General features: G+C 41.2%; 2 protein-coding genes across 7 annotated transcripts in view; both read left to right on the top strand.

Annotated features, from left to right (window-relative positions):
* LOC308077313 (baculoviral IAP repeat-containing protein 7-B-like) overlaps positions 1–11,646 on the top strand; it is a 40,298-nt gene extending 28,652 nt beyond the window's left edge. For 4 of the 5 annotated variants that reach the window (XM_080417952.1, XM_080417950.1, XM_080417951.1 and 1 more), the window contains 2 exons: positions 9,813–9,941; positions 10,503–11,646. In XM_080417952.1, coding sequence (XP_080274078.1) covers positions 9,813–9,941; positions 10,503–10,609 — 236 coding nt within the window. In that variant the 3' untranslated portion in view covers positions 10,610–11,646. The remainder of the gene's footprint in view (positions 1–9,812; positions 9,942–10,502) is intronic. The other variant, XM_080417949.1, reaches the window with a different exon arrangement.
* LOC308077311 (GTPase IMAP family member 4-like) overlaps positions 1–15,907 on the top strand; it is a 128,185-nt gene that overhangs the window by 80,048 nt on the left and 32,230 nt on the right. The gene's annotated exons all lie outside the window — the stretch shown is intronic.

The raw sequence follows: 15,907 nt of genomic DNA, 5'->3' as shown, positions 1-15,907 counted from the left end.
AAAACCATTCGCTTAGGTGTTTTTTTTATTTATCAGACACAAGTTGGTTGATTTTGTTATACACATATTATTATTAATAGTATTATTAGGGCCAGAGCACTGCACAGTAGTGCGAAGCCCTATTGAAACTGCAATGATTATTATTAGGGCCCGAGCACTGCACAGTAGTGCGAAGCCCTATTGAAACTGCAATGATTATTATTTTCCCAATAATGAATCGCATTTTTGAGGGGCAATGCGTACTCCAAAAGCCTAATGGCTCAATAGCGCCCCCTACAAAAGTTTGTGCTTCAAGCCTGACAATACGGTGATATAAAAATCGGTACACACCTGTATCATGTCACGACTTTCAAAAAAGTCTCTTGGAGCCATGACCTAAACCAATCAGGAAGTCGGCCATTTTGAATTGATAGTGGCGTTTTTGTGCATTTCATGCCATTTTCACGGGTTGTACTTTAACGAACTCCTCCTAGGCGGATTGTCAGATCTGCCTCAAATTCGCTCAGAGTACACAAAAGACCTTAATGATGAAAAGATATCAAAAGCTTGAGTTTTCGTAAAACGGCGTGACTGTGGCGAAGCGTCAAACTTCAACGCCAAACAGGAAGTGAAAATAGCCGATCTACAATTCCTATTGGCTGGGCTTTAAACAGCCATAACTTCGGTTCGCAGCATGCTACCGAGTACAAATTTGGTATGTGGACTAAGACCACCGTCGTGTATTTGAGGCAGTAAACTGCGTGTTAGCAGGCTGGTTGGTTGTAATAAGGTAGAGGAGAAGAAGACAAGAGAGCTGTCAGGTTTCCAGGTTTCCAAATCATTCATTTATTCAGCGACAAACAAACAGCATAGCAGAAGCAGCCAGGGGCAGAGAGCCCCCTGTCCTCCCCAGCAGCCTCACGGCGTGTGACATAGCATCCAGGGGCAGAGAGCCCCCTGTTCTCCCCAGCAGCCTCACGGCGTGTGACAACAGTACTCTCTAACTAGTCACTTACAGTCACTCTTTATACTGTAGGTAGCTGACATTAGAATGCAGGCGGTTCATGTGGGGTGGGGGTCAATGAGAGCCTCCACCTGTTGACCAAGCTCTTTGATCAGTGCCTCTATCTGATTAGCAGCTGAATGCCAGGAAGCCTAGACCTGGTGTCTCCAGGTTACAATGGAGATGTAGATTGCATTCCACACCAGGGCAGAGTCGGAGATTAGCTATGCAAACGCCAGGCTGGCTCACAACACATTCATGATTCTTCCTACTTTAGTAAAATAACTTTAGTATCATTTCTTTATACGTTTTGACTTGCATACTGTTAAAATATAAGCAACTAATGACCAATATACCACACCACCAATAAGGACGAGCTGTAATTTCTGCCCCCTCTGTCTTCCTATTGGCCGGCCTTTAAACAGCCATAACTTCGGTTCGCAGCATGCTACAGAGTCCAAATTTGGTATGTGGACTAAGACCACCAATAGGGACGAGCTGTACTTTCTGACGCTCCGCCCCCTCTGTCTTCCTATTGGCCGGCCTTTAAACAGCCACAACTTCGGTTTGCAGCATGCTACGGAGTCCAAATTTGGTAGGGTGACCATACGTCCTCTTTTACCCGGACATGTCCTCTTTTGGGGTGCTGTCCGGCCTGTCCGGGGGGGGTTTATAAAATCCTTCAAATGTCCGGTGTTTTGGACTTCACTTGTCCCGGTAAAGGGAAGATGCATATAATAATAAAAAAAATCTGTGCGTCTGCCTGCCTATGTGTTTGTGTGCTGTATGCGAAGGGCGCTAGGACCCTGGGGGTGCCGCTCTGTTGATAGGGCAGGCAGTGTGCTTTCTCTCGTTTCTGCCTGTGTGAGACTTTCCTCATTGTGTATGTGGGAAAATGTGCGCTGGTTCAAGCGGGTGAAATAAAATAAAGGTGCACACGTGCATCTAACATTGGCATTGCTCTACCGAAAATAAGTTGCTGCATGTGAGGTTACGGTATATCATACTAACTAGCTTATAGTTAGTTAGACACGGACTGAGCTACAACAGCATAACAGCCAACGTGCCTGGCCCCAAACTGAATGAAAGAATGAGCTGTCTCCTCTCCTCCTCCTCCCCCCGCGGCTGCAGCAGCAGGTTAGCAAATGTTATAGTAACTGTTCCAAAATGCATAGATTTCTATGTATTTCAGGGGTTTGGGGGGCTGGCTTTTTTAATATAAATTTCTTAGATTTCTATGTATTTTAGGGGTTTGGGGGGGCTGGCTTTTTTAATATAAATGTATTAGATTTCTATGTATTTTAGGGGTTTGGGGGGCTGGCTTTTTTAATATAAATTTCATAGATTTCTAGGAGACATGCTTTAAATAAATAAATATATTATTTATAAAGCAATATTTTTCAGTACCTCAAAGAGGCCCAGAATTAACCGAATTAACCGAATTAAGGTACCAAAAAAAAAACCCAAAAGTTACAAATCCGGTGGAGAACCGCAAAAAAAATCGCGCGCGGAACGCAGCGCGCGCGTGCATTCGTTGGGTGTCCTCTTTTTGGGAATTCAGAATATGGTCACCCTAAATTTGGTATGTGGACTAAGACCACCAATAGGGACGAGCTGTAATTTCTGAAGCTCCGCCCCCTCTGTCTTCCTATTGGCCGGCCTTTAAATAGCCATAACTCGAGTTTGCAGCATAAGGATAAGGATAATTCCTTTAACAGGTCCGTTCATGAAAGTCCTTGCGGTCTTGTTTCCAATGAGGGCCTGTGAGCAATTAGGGGTTAAGGGGGTTAAGGGTTGCTCAGGGACAAATTTCATTTCATCGACACATTTGCTGGTCTGGCCTGGAATCGTACCTGGGGCAACCAGGGCCCTGGTTGCCCCAGGTACGATTCCAGGCCCTCTGGCTCCCTAGGCGGTCTCACTAACCACTCAGCTATGGCCGCCCCTACTCACATACCATACCAAATTTGGTATGTGAAACTGTGCACACACACTCCCCGGATGCCAATTCAGAACCTCTGCCTCAAATGTTTCACATGGGCCTGTTATAGCGCCACCAGGAGGCCGATTTGTGCAAAACCCATTTTTGAGTTTACTCAATTTCCAATATACCATACAACTAAAATGCAGGGGAAAAAAGTAGCCTAATAATAATTTATGAATAGAGGTAGCTTGGAAACCAGACGAATCTGCAACAGGTTGAAAAAAAATAGCCCTTGGCAGATTGGTCTGGCGCTACTCGGTTTGAATTACATTTGTAGGTTGACCAATCAGAGCCCACTATTCAAAGTAGGACATTTGGGACATGATGTTTGAATCTGTTCAAACCGCCCCTTGGAAATGAATCTTCCTCACCGAAGTTCCAGACTAATACCTACGCAGTTCATGATTTGGAGCATTGAGGCATTTGAGGCATTTGACTATAGAGATCATGTGTATCGATTTGCGTGAATTTTGATAAAATCGGAATGAGTAATATAAAGAAATATGTTTTACATAAGTCGGCCTCCTGGTGGCGCTATAAAAGGCAGATGTGAAAAAGAGGTTTTTCCTTGACCTCTAGGGAGTGCGCATACAGAGTTTTACACAGATCGGTGCAGTTTTAGGTAAAAAACATGAATCGGCCTGTTATAGCGCTGACTTGACATTTTTGGCATTTCTTCCTCTGCATTGTGGGAATGTGCGTGCAAAATTTCACGGAAATTGCATGGTGTGTTCATGATTTGAGGCATTTTGTTCAAAACAGAGCACTCCTTTAAACTTTGGAAGACATTCTTAGCCAATCAGGATGGAATATGAAAAATCTGAAAGACCGGTTTTGTTTAATGACTATAGAAATACTGTGTACCGATTTGCGTGATGTTTGGACAAAATCTGTAGGAGTACTGTCAAAAAAATTGTTTTGCAAAGACCTCCTGGTGGCGTTATAACAGGCTCATGTGAAAGATTTGGTGCAGAGGTTCTGAATTAGCATCCAGGGAGTATGTGTGCACAGTTTCACTGCGATCAAGCTAACGGTGCGGGACAGGGTGCAAAACATACTCGCCATGCCTTTCGGCCTGGCGGAGACAAAAATTTGTTTCAATCATTTTGGTGACTCATAAAGTGTCTCGATAACATGGTCATTAATATGTTGCAGGAGATTTGTGGTATTGATTGTATGTTGTGATGCAATCATGTACAGGACATGATTGCATCATATGAGGACAACAAGACAACAAGATTCCCTGAAAATGTCAAAACATCCGTTCAATCCTTTGTGGAATACTATTATTTTTATGTTTTAAGACAATGGATTAATGGAGTGTATGAGGTGTGTCAGACAATGAAACAATTAAAGCCAACTGTATGTGAGTGACCACAGTGAAAAAGGGTGCAGGAAAAGTGCAAAAACATGGCATGTCATCTGTTGAGAAGGAGCACCGAGGCAAAGGAGGGCAGAACTGGACAAGTAAAGCTGATTTATGTCAGTTGAGAGAAAGCGTTTCAAAGTGTCCAATAATACAATAATAATAACAGTCCACAATCATGATAATCCATGGAAATCCTTGATCCACAGCCTCACCATCAGACCTCCTCCTCACCTCTGATCAAAGTTAGACACCTTTGCATATTGATTGAATACTTGATTGATTGATTGAATACTTTATTTAGAAGTTTGCAGAAAAAAAGCACATGAAAGTACAGTTCAAATACAAGGTCAACTAAATAGGATTAAAAAAAGCCTATGGCTCGTTTCAATTGGGGTCCTTTGTACTCAATTCATAGTGATTGTACTCAATTCATACTGAGTACTCAATTCTGCCCCTCATGAATCACTCATCGTGTACTGTACATACCGGTAATTACCTGTTTTGACTCTCTCGTCATTTCTCGGCATACCTTAGACTTTCTCATCAACATAGACTACAGTACCTGTTCACCTTAATGGAAACCACAACTATTAAAAACAAGTTTAGCTGGTTATAATCAATCTCTACCTGTCCTCAAGTATGGCCCTTTTGCTCCTGCAATGTAAGATGGAAGCACTGTCTGTATTGATAAGACCCAATTATTTAAGTCCCAAACATGGAATATACTTCGACCATGCCACATTGAATGCCTGTCTCATGACTTCCACCTGCCAGTATACAGTGGATAACTTCTCAGTCTCCAGGTTCTGACATCCGAATTTTGGGCGTGTCATTATAGGCTAAAAAGAAAAGAAAATTGCTGATCTACAAGCTCACAACATGCTGTGAGCTTGTAGATCGGCGTTCCCCCCCAAATAATTAAACATTTATTTATTTGATAAGTGGCTCATTTTAAGATGTGTAGCGCTGTGGAATAGAGTAGACACTATGGCACTTTAGAGACTTTAGAGCTAGGGCTATGTGATTCTGGTAATATTACTGATTACTCGTTTTGCATGTCCGTGGCAAAAATACAATATTTATGGAAATGTCCATCACAAGGTGGCATGGTGATGACCTTTAATCTGAACAGATGACATGCCTTCTGTTTTTGCTCTTTTCCTGCACCATTTTTTTACTGTGGTCCCTCGCATGCCGTTGACTTTGATTATTTCATTGTCTGACCACACCACATACACTCCATGAAAAGTTTTTTTGAAAGCACATTTTGCTAAATTCACAGAATTCACAGGCATCAATTAGCAATCAGGTAACACTTGCTCTTAAGGTACCCGTAATTAACATCATTATTATTTCATTAAGCGTTATTTAAGCGTTAATTAAGCATTAATTCATCATGAATTCATGTATTAAGTAACATTGATGTTAGTTAATGATGAATTACCAGGGATTCATGATGAATTAATGCTTAATTAATGCTTAATTAACGCTTAAATAATATATTAAGTTACTTTGCTTAACTAATGATGTTAATCGATGATGAATTACAAGGAATTAATGCTTAATTAACACTTAATTAACACTTAATTAACACTTAATTAAAGCTTAAATAATGTATTAAGTAATCATAAATTAAGCGTTAATTACGGGTACCTATGAGCAAGTGTTACCAAAATCTCCTGCAACATATGTAATGAGCTGGTCACTTTATGAGTCAGTTATTCAAACACATTTTTTATGTTTCTACAATATAATAAAGAAAACCATAGGCTATATTTAGATTTTATTTTTTTCAAAATAAAAAATGTGCCACGGACATAGACATGTCCTGCCACGGACATATTTGCCCGTGTACGGACATGTTGATGACCCAATGGAATGATCCTCTATTGTCTATTGCATAACTTTTTTTTTGTTGCATGATTCGACTGAGAAATTGTCAGTCGAATCAGACTGATTCGACTGCTAATCTCAGCCAAATCAATGGCCTAGACAATGTTTTGCACCCTGTCCGTGTGTCCGCGTGTGCGTGTGTCTGTCTGTGAACAGCTAATCTCCGGCACCGTTGGCCCGGTCGCTGCGAAATTGTGCACACAGACTCCCTGGATGGCAAAGTCAAACTCTGCCCCTAATCTTTCAGATTGGTCTGTTATAGCGCCACCAGGGGGGAGATTTTTGCACAAAAAAAAATTGATATTACTCCTATAGATCTTGTTCAAACGTCACGCAAGTCGGGACACAGTATCTCAGTCATGTGATCAACACGGAACTGTCCGATTTTGAAGTTTGTTTTGAACAAAATGCCTCAACGCATCATGCGATTTCCGTGAAATTTTGCACGCACATTCCCATTAGGCGGAGGAAGAAATGCCACTCGAAAATCTTCCCATCAGCCTCATGGTGGCGCTATAACAGGCCGATTCACACTTTTACCTCTAACTGCACCGATCTGTGTGAAACTTTGCATGCCCAATCCCTAGAGGCCAAGGAAAAACCTTTGCCCTGCATTTTTCACATCTGCCTTTTAGAGCGCCACCAGGAGGCTGACTTTTGTAAAACCCATTTTTGCTATACTCCTTCAGATTCTGTCCAAAAATCATGCAAATCTGTACACACTATCTCTATAGTCATGTGATCAAGACGGATGTGTCCGTTATTTCATATTCAATCAATCCTAATTGGCTAACATTGGCTTCCAAAGTTTGCAGGATAGGTCCTGATAGAGCTGATAAGGGAGCTGATAAGGGTCGTAAATCCTGCTCTATGTTAATTACAACTATTTGTAGTTAAACAGCTGAAAACCCAGCGTAAAAAGGATGAGACGAAATCGGTTCTCAAATTAAAAAGTTGACATTGTATTAAGAGAAAGAATCAATACACGAGGCACCGTACAGCAAAAATATCTCTCTGACTAAACAGTCAATGATCACAATAGTTATACACAAATGAAGTTGTTATCAGCTCTGACAATGACATCTGGCCATGAGGAGCCTCGCTCGTAGGTTGAGAGAGAAGATGGCAAGCTGATGTGTGACAGTTAATCTTGGACAAACAGCGTCCAAATGTCTCAAACAACACGTTGAACTTGGCTCTGACCGGCGTCGCTGGAGGTGTTGTTGCTTTGTCATAGATGGTCAAGTTAACTCCAAGAGCACCGAAGTCTGACGTAAATTACACATCCTAGGTTTGTCTACCTGGTTCACGGTTTTCCACCCCCATTCTGAATCCCCATAGACGTATTTAATATTGCGTCAAATAAGAACTGTGTTCCAAAAATAAACAAATGACCCTGGCGGTTTTACTCTTATGGATATGAAATATCAACTGACGGTGAGAAAACGCTAATGTTACTTCCGCCGAATTAGTTACATTTTCGCCAGAAACAGACTGTATCAAATATTAGTGACTGACCATCATAAACGATACAGAACCTCCTCCCTGACAATATCGCCAAGACAGTTTGTTTATTTTTGGACCACAATTCTTATATGAGACGATTCTATGATGACCCAATGTTATTCTCCATAGCGAAATTACTTTACGAACCTGGGGATGAACGAGTGACGTCAGGACTTCTGTACTCTATTCCTCCAGAGATAATCAGTGACCTCGGAGGGCCTGCGCTCTGTATGGCTCAAAACACATGCCGACTCTAGAGGAAAGGAGAGAACTAATACTAGAATTAGTTCCGTACAACCTCGAACTTAATACAATCATAAGATTGGTAGGCAAGTATACTGAGGTCACACAGATAAAGCAAGGCCCTGACTCATGGGTGAAACATGTCAGTTTGACAGTGAGAAGACATAGGGAGCCAGGATGAGTTAGGCCCTGAATATAACACGAGACAAATTATTATTATTAAAAATATCTATCAGGTCCGTTCTAAACAAAATGCCTCAAATCATGAACACAACGTGCGATTTCCGTGAAATTTTTCATGCACATTCCCTCTAGGCCGAGGAAGAAATGCCCCCCTTTTCATATTGTCCTGTTATAGCGCCACCAGCAGGTCTAATTTAGCAAAACACATTTTTGGAACAAAATGCCTCAAATCATGAATGCAGTGTCTGATTGCCGTGAAAGGCCTTAGAAGAAATGGCACCCTTTTCGCATTGGCCTATTATAGCGCCACCAGGAGGCCACAATAACGTACCTGACCTGGCGGAGACCTGTGCTCCGAGGAGCACTTTTTACAGGGCCAAGCACTGGCACAGTGCAAGGCTCCGTTTTATTATTGGCATTATTTATCTCGCCGGTTAGGTCGCCGGTTCAAGCCTCAACTCATGCAGACTTCATTTAAATCGCATTGCACACAACATGATTGTATCAATTAATGCATGTGCAATTGTTAAAGATAACATGAAATGCTTATTTGAGAGTATGTTTTTTCAATGTATAACATGTGAAAATAGCCGATCTACAATCTCACAACTTTTCAGATAGCAACGCTTTGTGAGCTTGTAGATCGGCTACTTTCACTAGTTTCGGTTCTGAGGAGACATACCATTTCTCTATTGGTAAATGGTTTGTGAACGAGTGATCTTAGTGTTAGTGAAACAGGGACTTGGTTCATGACAGAAGGCAAGAGTTTATGATCTTCAACAGACAACATCAGCCTGGACGAAGCTATAGCACTACAGGTAGTGTTGCAGCCTGTGAGTCCGAAGGTTGAGGCTTCGATTCCTGTCAATGGCAATAGGTTGAGGTGTCCATGAGTGAGGTTCCTAACCCGATTTTTGCGCTTCATTGTTGGCCCTGCTAATCGCTGTCTTTCTCTGTCTGTCTGTCTGTCTTTCTCTATCACTTTGTCTGTCTATCTTTCTCTATCACTTTGTCTGTCTGTCTGTCTGTCTTTCTCTATCACTGTGTCTGACTGTCTGTCTGTCTGTCTGTCTGTCTGCCTGCCTGCCTGCCTGTCTGTCTGTGTGTCTTTCTCTATCACTTTGTGTGTCTCTGTCTGTCTGTCTGTCTGTCTGGCTCTATCACTTTGTCTCTCTCTCTTCATTCTTGGCCCCGCTTATCGCTGCTTGCAGCTATAATTCTAGTTGTTATTCATTTTATTTGGTTGTTAATGTGTTGATATTTTAAACGTTAAGTGCTACTACTCTATAAAGAGTGTATTGTAGCTCATTTTCTTAAGTGATAAAACACTGTTGCAATAGATAGTGTTTAGAACATCATCTGTTGTTATAAAGATTCTCTCTCTCTCTCTCTCTCTCTCTCTCTCTCTCTCTCTCTCTCTCTCTCTCTCTCTCTCTCTCTCTCTCTCTCTCTCTCTCGGAACCTCAAACTTCTCTGCTAAACCAGCTAAGTTCACCATAGGGGGGTGGAGTTAGCTGGTTTAGCTGACTCCAGGCTCCACCCACTTTTGACCGCATTGTGAGCTTGGAGGTCCATTCAGCAGTTCTTATCAATGATGAACAAAACCTCCTAACTCTACTTTTTTTTGTTTTTGTCATTTCCTGAAAAAATAGAGGAGGTGATGCGTAAGATGAGAGAAGAACGTGAGAGAGAAGCAAGAAAACAAGCTGTTGTTAATTATTCATCATTTGGAGCGGTTGCTGCTGGGGCTGTGGCTGGAGCTGGAACTGGGGCATCTATTGGTACATGGTTTGGCCCAATGGGTACAATGATTGTTGGCACAATGGGTGCAGCAGTAGGAGGTATTGCAGGCTATTTTGAAAATCAGGGGAAATAGTCAACAAGAAAAAGTGCTCCTCGGAGCACAGGTCTCCACCAGGTCAGGTAGGTTATTGTGGGCCAGCAATGTTCATAATTCGCCAATAAAGATGGAATATGAAAAATTGGACGGATCCGTCTTGATCACTTGACTATAGAGATAATGTGTACCGATTTGCGTGATTTTTGGACAAAATCTGTCCAAGTAGTAGCAAAACATTTGTTTAGCAAAAATCTGACTCCTGGTGGCACTATAACAGGACAATGTGAAAAGGGTGGCATGTGTTCCTCGGCCTAGTGGGAATGTGCGTGCAAAGTTTCTGCAAAGTAATCACCAAACTGCAAAAATAATTACATACACTTTATTATAAAATAAAAAAGATCCTTTACTACTGTAGATGGGACTGTTAACCCATGGGGCTGTTAACTGTCACCACCTATCTTGAATCCAATAACCTCTTTGAAAACTCACAATCCGGTTTCAGCTCCAAACACAGAACAGAGACTGCCCTCATCAAAGTCACCAACGACCTCCTGCTCTCCTGCGACACCGGCTCACTCAACATCCTTCCCCTCCTTGTGCTGTATTTGACACCATCAACCACTCCATACTCCTCTCACGCCTCAAATCCACCCTCGGAATATCCGGCACTGCCCTCTCCTGGTTCACATCCTACCTTTCCGACAGACATCAATTCATCTCAATAAATAACTTTAAATCCATCACAACCTCTGTCACCCACGGTGTCCCCCAGGGCTCGGTGGTTGGCCCCCTCCTGTTCATTCTTTACATCCTCCCCCTTAGACAGATCCTTCGCCACCATGGCCTCAGTTTTCATTGCTATTCCAACGACACACAGCTCTACCTCCCCTCCAAAACCATTACTGCTACCACCCTCTCCATGCAAAAAAACTTCTTGAAACTAAACTGCCATAAATCTGAAGTCCTCATTATTGGTCCAGATGGCCTCACCCGCTCCACTCGTAATTTCACCCTGAATATTGACGGCTCCATTGTCACCCCCTCCACCAAAGTCCACAACCTTGGTGTCATCCTGGATCCCACCTTCTCCTTCCAATCCCAAGTCAACCACATTACCAAAACAGCCTTCTTCCACCTCCGAAACATCGCCCGCCTCCGTCCCACACTATTCCAAACTGCAGAAGAGACTATCACCCATGCCTTCATCACATCCAGACTTGACTACGGCAATAGCCTCCTTTACGGTGCCACCTCCAAAGTTGTCAAAAAAATTCAATATGTGCAAAACTCTGCTGCCCGCCTCCTCACCAGAACCAGATCCAGAGACCACATCACCCAGTCCTCCAGGCTGTGTGCTACAGAAAACATTTTGTATCACATTTTTCACTGTAGTTTTCCTTTAATTGCATTATGTGACATCTTGTATTACGTCTTGTTTATTTGTTTATAGTGCTTATTTGCCATAGATATCTTTTTTTAATCATTGCTCACAGTTGATGTGGTACCGCTAACGCCCACCCAGGGTGACCACACAAGGACTACGGTTATAAATGACCATAGCTATCTCTGGTGCAAACTATACTATATTGTACATTGTCCCTCCCTGTCAAATAAACCAAAAGACAAACAAATAAAAAATACTTTAATGAACTACAGTAATAAAGTATCTGTGCCTCCAGTGTTCCTGGGTGTTGAAGTTCCAGTTCAAAACTGGATATTTATAAAGAAGGAAGGAAAGGAATATTATATATCGTCAGTGTCCAGACGGGACCAGCTAACTCCATTTTCAGTTTTTTTTTTTTTTTCATGAATCAACGCTATTGAACCCCCTCTACATCTGTGTAATTTTTTTTTTTAATAATAACATATGAAAAGTATTAAAAAGCGCCTCTGACGAAAACTCCTAACTCCATTGGACCCTCAAACTGTCCGTCAAAAACAAACAACTCCCCCCTCCTCTCAGGCTCTCGAGAAGCTCTGCTCTGTATGAGGCAGACAGGGAGAAGATTTTTCAATGCTTTTGGGAGAACATAAACTGGGAAGAGAAGAGAATGTATGTGCAAGGTTTGATAGATGTCACCCCAGTAAAGAGGAGAAGGGTGTCTTCACAAAGGTCATCTGCTCGTGTTTTCTTTTTAAATGTTAATGGACAGAGAATGAGTGTGTGCAGGAGTTTGTTTCAAACATCTCCAAGAGCTCAAGGAGATCATGCCAAAAGACTTTCACAGCTTTTATGACAATCTAAAGCACTAAGAAACATCCACCACACACACGCAACACACAACACACAACAGTGTGATAATAAAATGTTGATAGGTATATGATAGTTAAATTCAACTGTGGTTGTTATTGTTAGTGCAGTAGGCTACAGATTTGACAGATTCTATTTTTCATGAATGTATTTTGTATTTATATGCCATTTATTTATTGTTGGTGTGCCATGATCGCTTTTGTTAAATACATGATTGAGTATTGAGGCAGAATTGTTTGTTGCACTCAACTGTAGAAGAACAACAGTGGTAACAGTTAGATCCATGGTTGTTTACAATGCATGTTAAAGAGGTGGTGCCATGTTTTTGCACTTTTTCTGTTTTTCATGTGTCTATGAGGTTGATAGAACTTCATTAAGCCCCCCGGTGGTGTTTTTATGGTGTTTTATGTCTTCTCTGACTATTTGGAGTTTTTTCCTGGAGGCTGAAACCTTGAGGGTCAAATGTGCCAATAGAGAAACAGCGCTTTAGTGACATCACAAAGCCCACACCCTCCCCCTCATTATCATAACACAACAGGTGTGGGCATGAGGAGGAGGAGGGACTAGGACAGGTGGGTGGTGCTAAGGTGGTGGAGGAGGTGCTAAGGTGAGAACCAGGTATACTTAATGCACTGGTGGGTGTGTCTACATAAAAACAACATTTTAACACTTACACTTTTTTTTTGTTGAAAAAAATCCTTACATAATAATAATACCTTATGATCAGGTTTTAGGGTTGAAAAATATCATGGCACTCCATCTTTAAAATAAAAGTTGTTTAAGTACAGAATTCAGCTTGATCTATAGTATATGAGGATGGCGCTCACCATAAATAGCTGATCTCCAAGCTCACAATGCGTTGTGATGTGTTGTGAGCTTTGAGATCCATTGCCAGCTGTTCTTATCAATGATGGACAAAACCTCCTAACTCCACTTGCACTGGATTTGGGTTAAGTGGTGATAATATAATGACACATGCAAGTATCTGATAATATATAAAGTCACAATACCAAGTTTGATGAGGCAGTATTGCTTTGTTTTAAAAATATAAGGTTTTCTTCATTTTCTGAAAAATTTATATTTTGTTTTTCATTTCCTGAACAATTACCATTTTGGATTTAGCTGGTTCCGGCCGAACAGCAGAGATATAGGCCTACTGTATATTGACTGTATCAACACAGAATATTGCTGACAAGAGTGTATGTGCCTCAGATCACATTAACTATTGTTAGATACTTTCCCCTGTTAAAAAGTGTGTGTATGTAGCCCACATACTGTAAGCCTTTACTTCTTTCCTGTTTTAGACCCAACTGCCTATTTACTTCATACCTAGTGGACCACTAGGTATGAAGTAAATAGGCAGATGCCACGGTGAGGACCACTAGTAGTGGCCCTCAATAGGTGGACCACGGTCCGAATGCGGACTGCACCACAACTACACATATTTCCAGATCAACTCAGGGCAAATTATACTTCATGATTTATTTGTATTATCTGCAAGGTCTTACCGTGAGTAAAACATATACATTTGATACACTGCATGCAGTGCTCTGACATGCGACTGTTTCACACTGTGTGTGATTTGGTCCAAAACACATGTAGTATTATGGGCTGTAATCTCCATGACAACGATGGTGTTATGTCTCGTCCGTCTTCGCCTCCACATCCAATGTTCTGTGGGCTCTCTCTCTCTCTCTCTCTCTCTGCACTCATTAGCGCCCCAAGAGAGCTCCAGAGCACATCTCAGCACACCGGCCCTTCGTCTCCAATCACATCCAAACTCTACAAGAGCCTGGCCATACCCCACTCCTAGGCTGAGAACATACTGTAGGCAATAAGGCAGGATGAATCAGCAGTGTTAGGAGAGTAGAGTTAAGCAGATCTATATAAATAAAGGCAGATAAACTGTCTTTTTTCTCATGATTGCCTAAGACTAAGTCAACTAGATGACTTAGGCAGATAATGATTTTTCGATTTTTCATTTCTTCTTTCCTGAAAACCTTAAACATGACAAATGACTACTTTTGCCTATATGTTTATCTGCCTCTATTTTCTGCCTAATTCTACTCTTATCTCCTAACACTGCTGATTCATCCTGCCTTATTGCCTATGTTCTCAGCCTCATGTTCATCAGAATCATTTTACATTCAAAAATAGTTTCTGCTCAAGTCAAAAAGTTGCCAGAAATCACTTTATGCCTACGGCATTTTGGAATGTAACAAGCAATCTGATAGTCTATAAGGCACAATGAAGCAGCAGTGTTAAAGGGGAATTTTTTTTTTTTGGTGAGATCTGACGTTCATAGTGACAGAATACTGTCCCAAAAAAAAAAAAAAAAAAACAGAAGTCTCGCTAGACGAGATTGAAATCTCGAGATTTCAATCTTGTCTAGCGAGACTTCTGTTTTTATTTATTTATTTATTTTTGGTTGCATAGTGTTCTGTCACTATGAACGTCAGATCTCACCAATTAAAAAAAAAAAAAAAGCTATTAAAATATGTGATCTAACCTAAGGCCTATCCGCGCACCTTTTAAGCTGTGGCGGCTCAGGGGTGGAGTTATGAAAATTTTCTACTGTACCATTCATCCTAAGATATCATAACGTCATAGAAAAGGTAAGAAAACTTTAGTCCAAAATTCTCCTTTAAGAGGCAGAAATGTCAATTTGGCCCCAAAAAATTGGGCAATTATGCTAAGAGGCTAACGATATACAATGACTGCTTATGATAATTACAAATACATTCAGTGTTCTTATAATTGTTGTCCATTGTACACTGACTGTAGCAGACTCAACGGCATACAGAGTCACTACTGAGTCTGGCAGCTATTTTTCTTTTTCCAAAGTTTTATAGTCTTGAAGGAAATGAAGACCCAAATTGTAGACTGCTTTTTGCTTGCAACTATTAATGCGCAACAGTGCAAAATACGGAAGCTGCGGATAAGTCGGGTAAGCAATACATGGAAAATGTATTGGTAACTACACAGTGGTGTCTAAAGATACAGTATGGCCATTAGTACTATCCAGCCGGCTTCACCAATCCATTTTGAATAATCAATTTCTAATCAATGGAGCAATTATTTTTGATTTCTTGCCCACCTTTGGAGTTACAACTACACAACCGAAACCTCTACCAAAGTGGTCTTGCCCTTTAAGTCTATAGTAAAAATCGTGAAAACTTTGAATATATATATTTTAAAGCAAATCAAATCTTTGCTTCTGGGGGTCCCTGGAACAAAACATTTTCAGATGGGGGTCTGCAGCCAAATGCATATCAATTTGGGGGTCCTTGGCACGGAAAAAGTTTGAGAACAACTAAGGTAGAGTATGGTCGCTGTCGGCTGGAAACTGTATGTCCAAAACTGCTACTTTTCAAGAAATGGAATAAAAGGATCTGTGTTCGAAATGGATCCAATGTAGTTAGTCGGCCTATTTAGTCACAAGCTCATACTTGCCATTGTTGGTTCAATATAAAACCCATAGACAGACTTAACCACTTTCAAAAGTTTTCAAAAACAGAGAAACTTGCTGATCTACCAGATCAAAGCGCGCAGACCACTTTGAAATAAAGTCCTTACCGTTTTGTGGCATCAAGATGCATTGAAAAAGTATCAGTAGAAGGATCTTCACCAAAATGATTTGTTTATCTTTTGGACTG

The sequence above is a fragment of the Gymnoscopelus braueri genome (assembly GCF_963280865.1).
Source record: "Gymnoscopelus braueri genome assembly, chromosome: 21".
Lineage (NCBI taxonomy): Eukaryota > Metazoa > Chordata > Actinopteri > Myctophiformes > Myctophidae > Gymnoscopelus > Gymnoscopelus braueri.
This window is presented reverse-complemented; position numbering and strand designations above follow the sequence as displayed.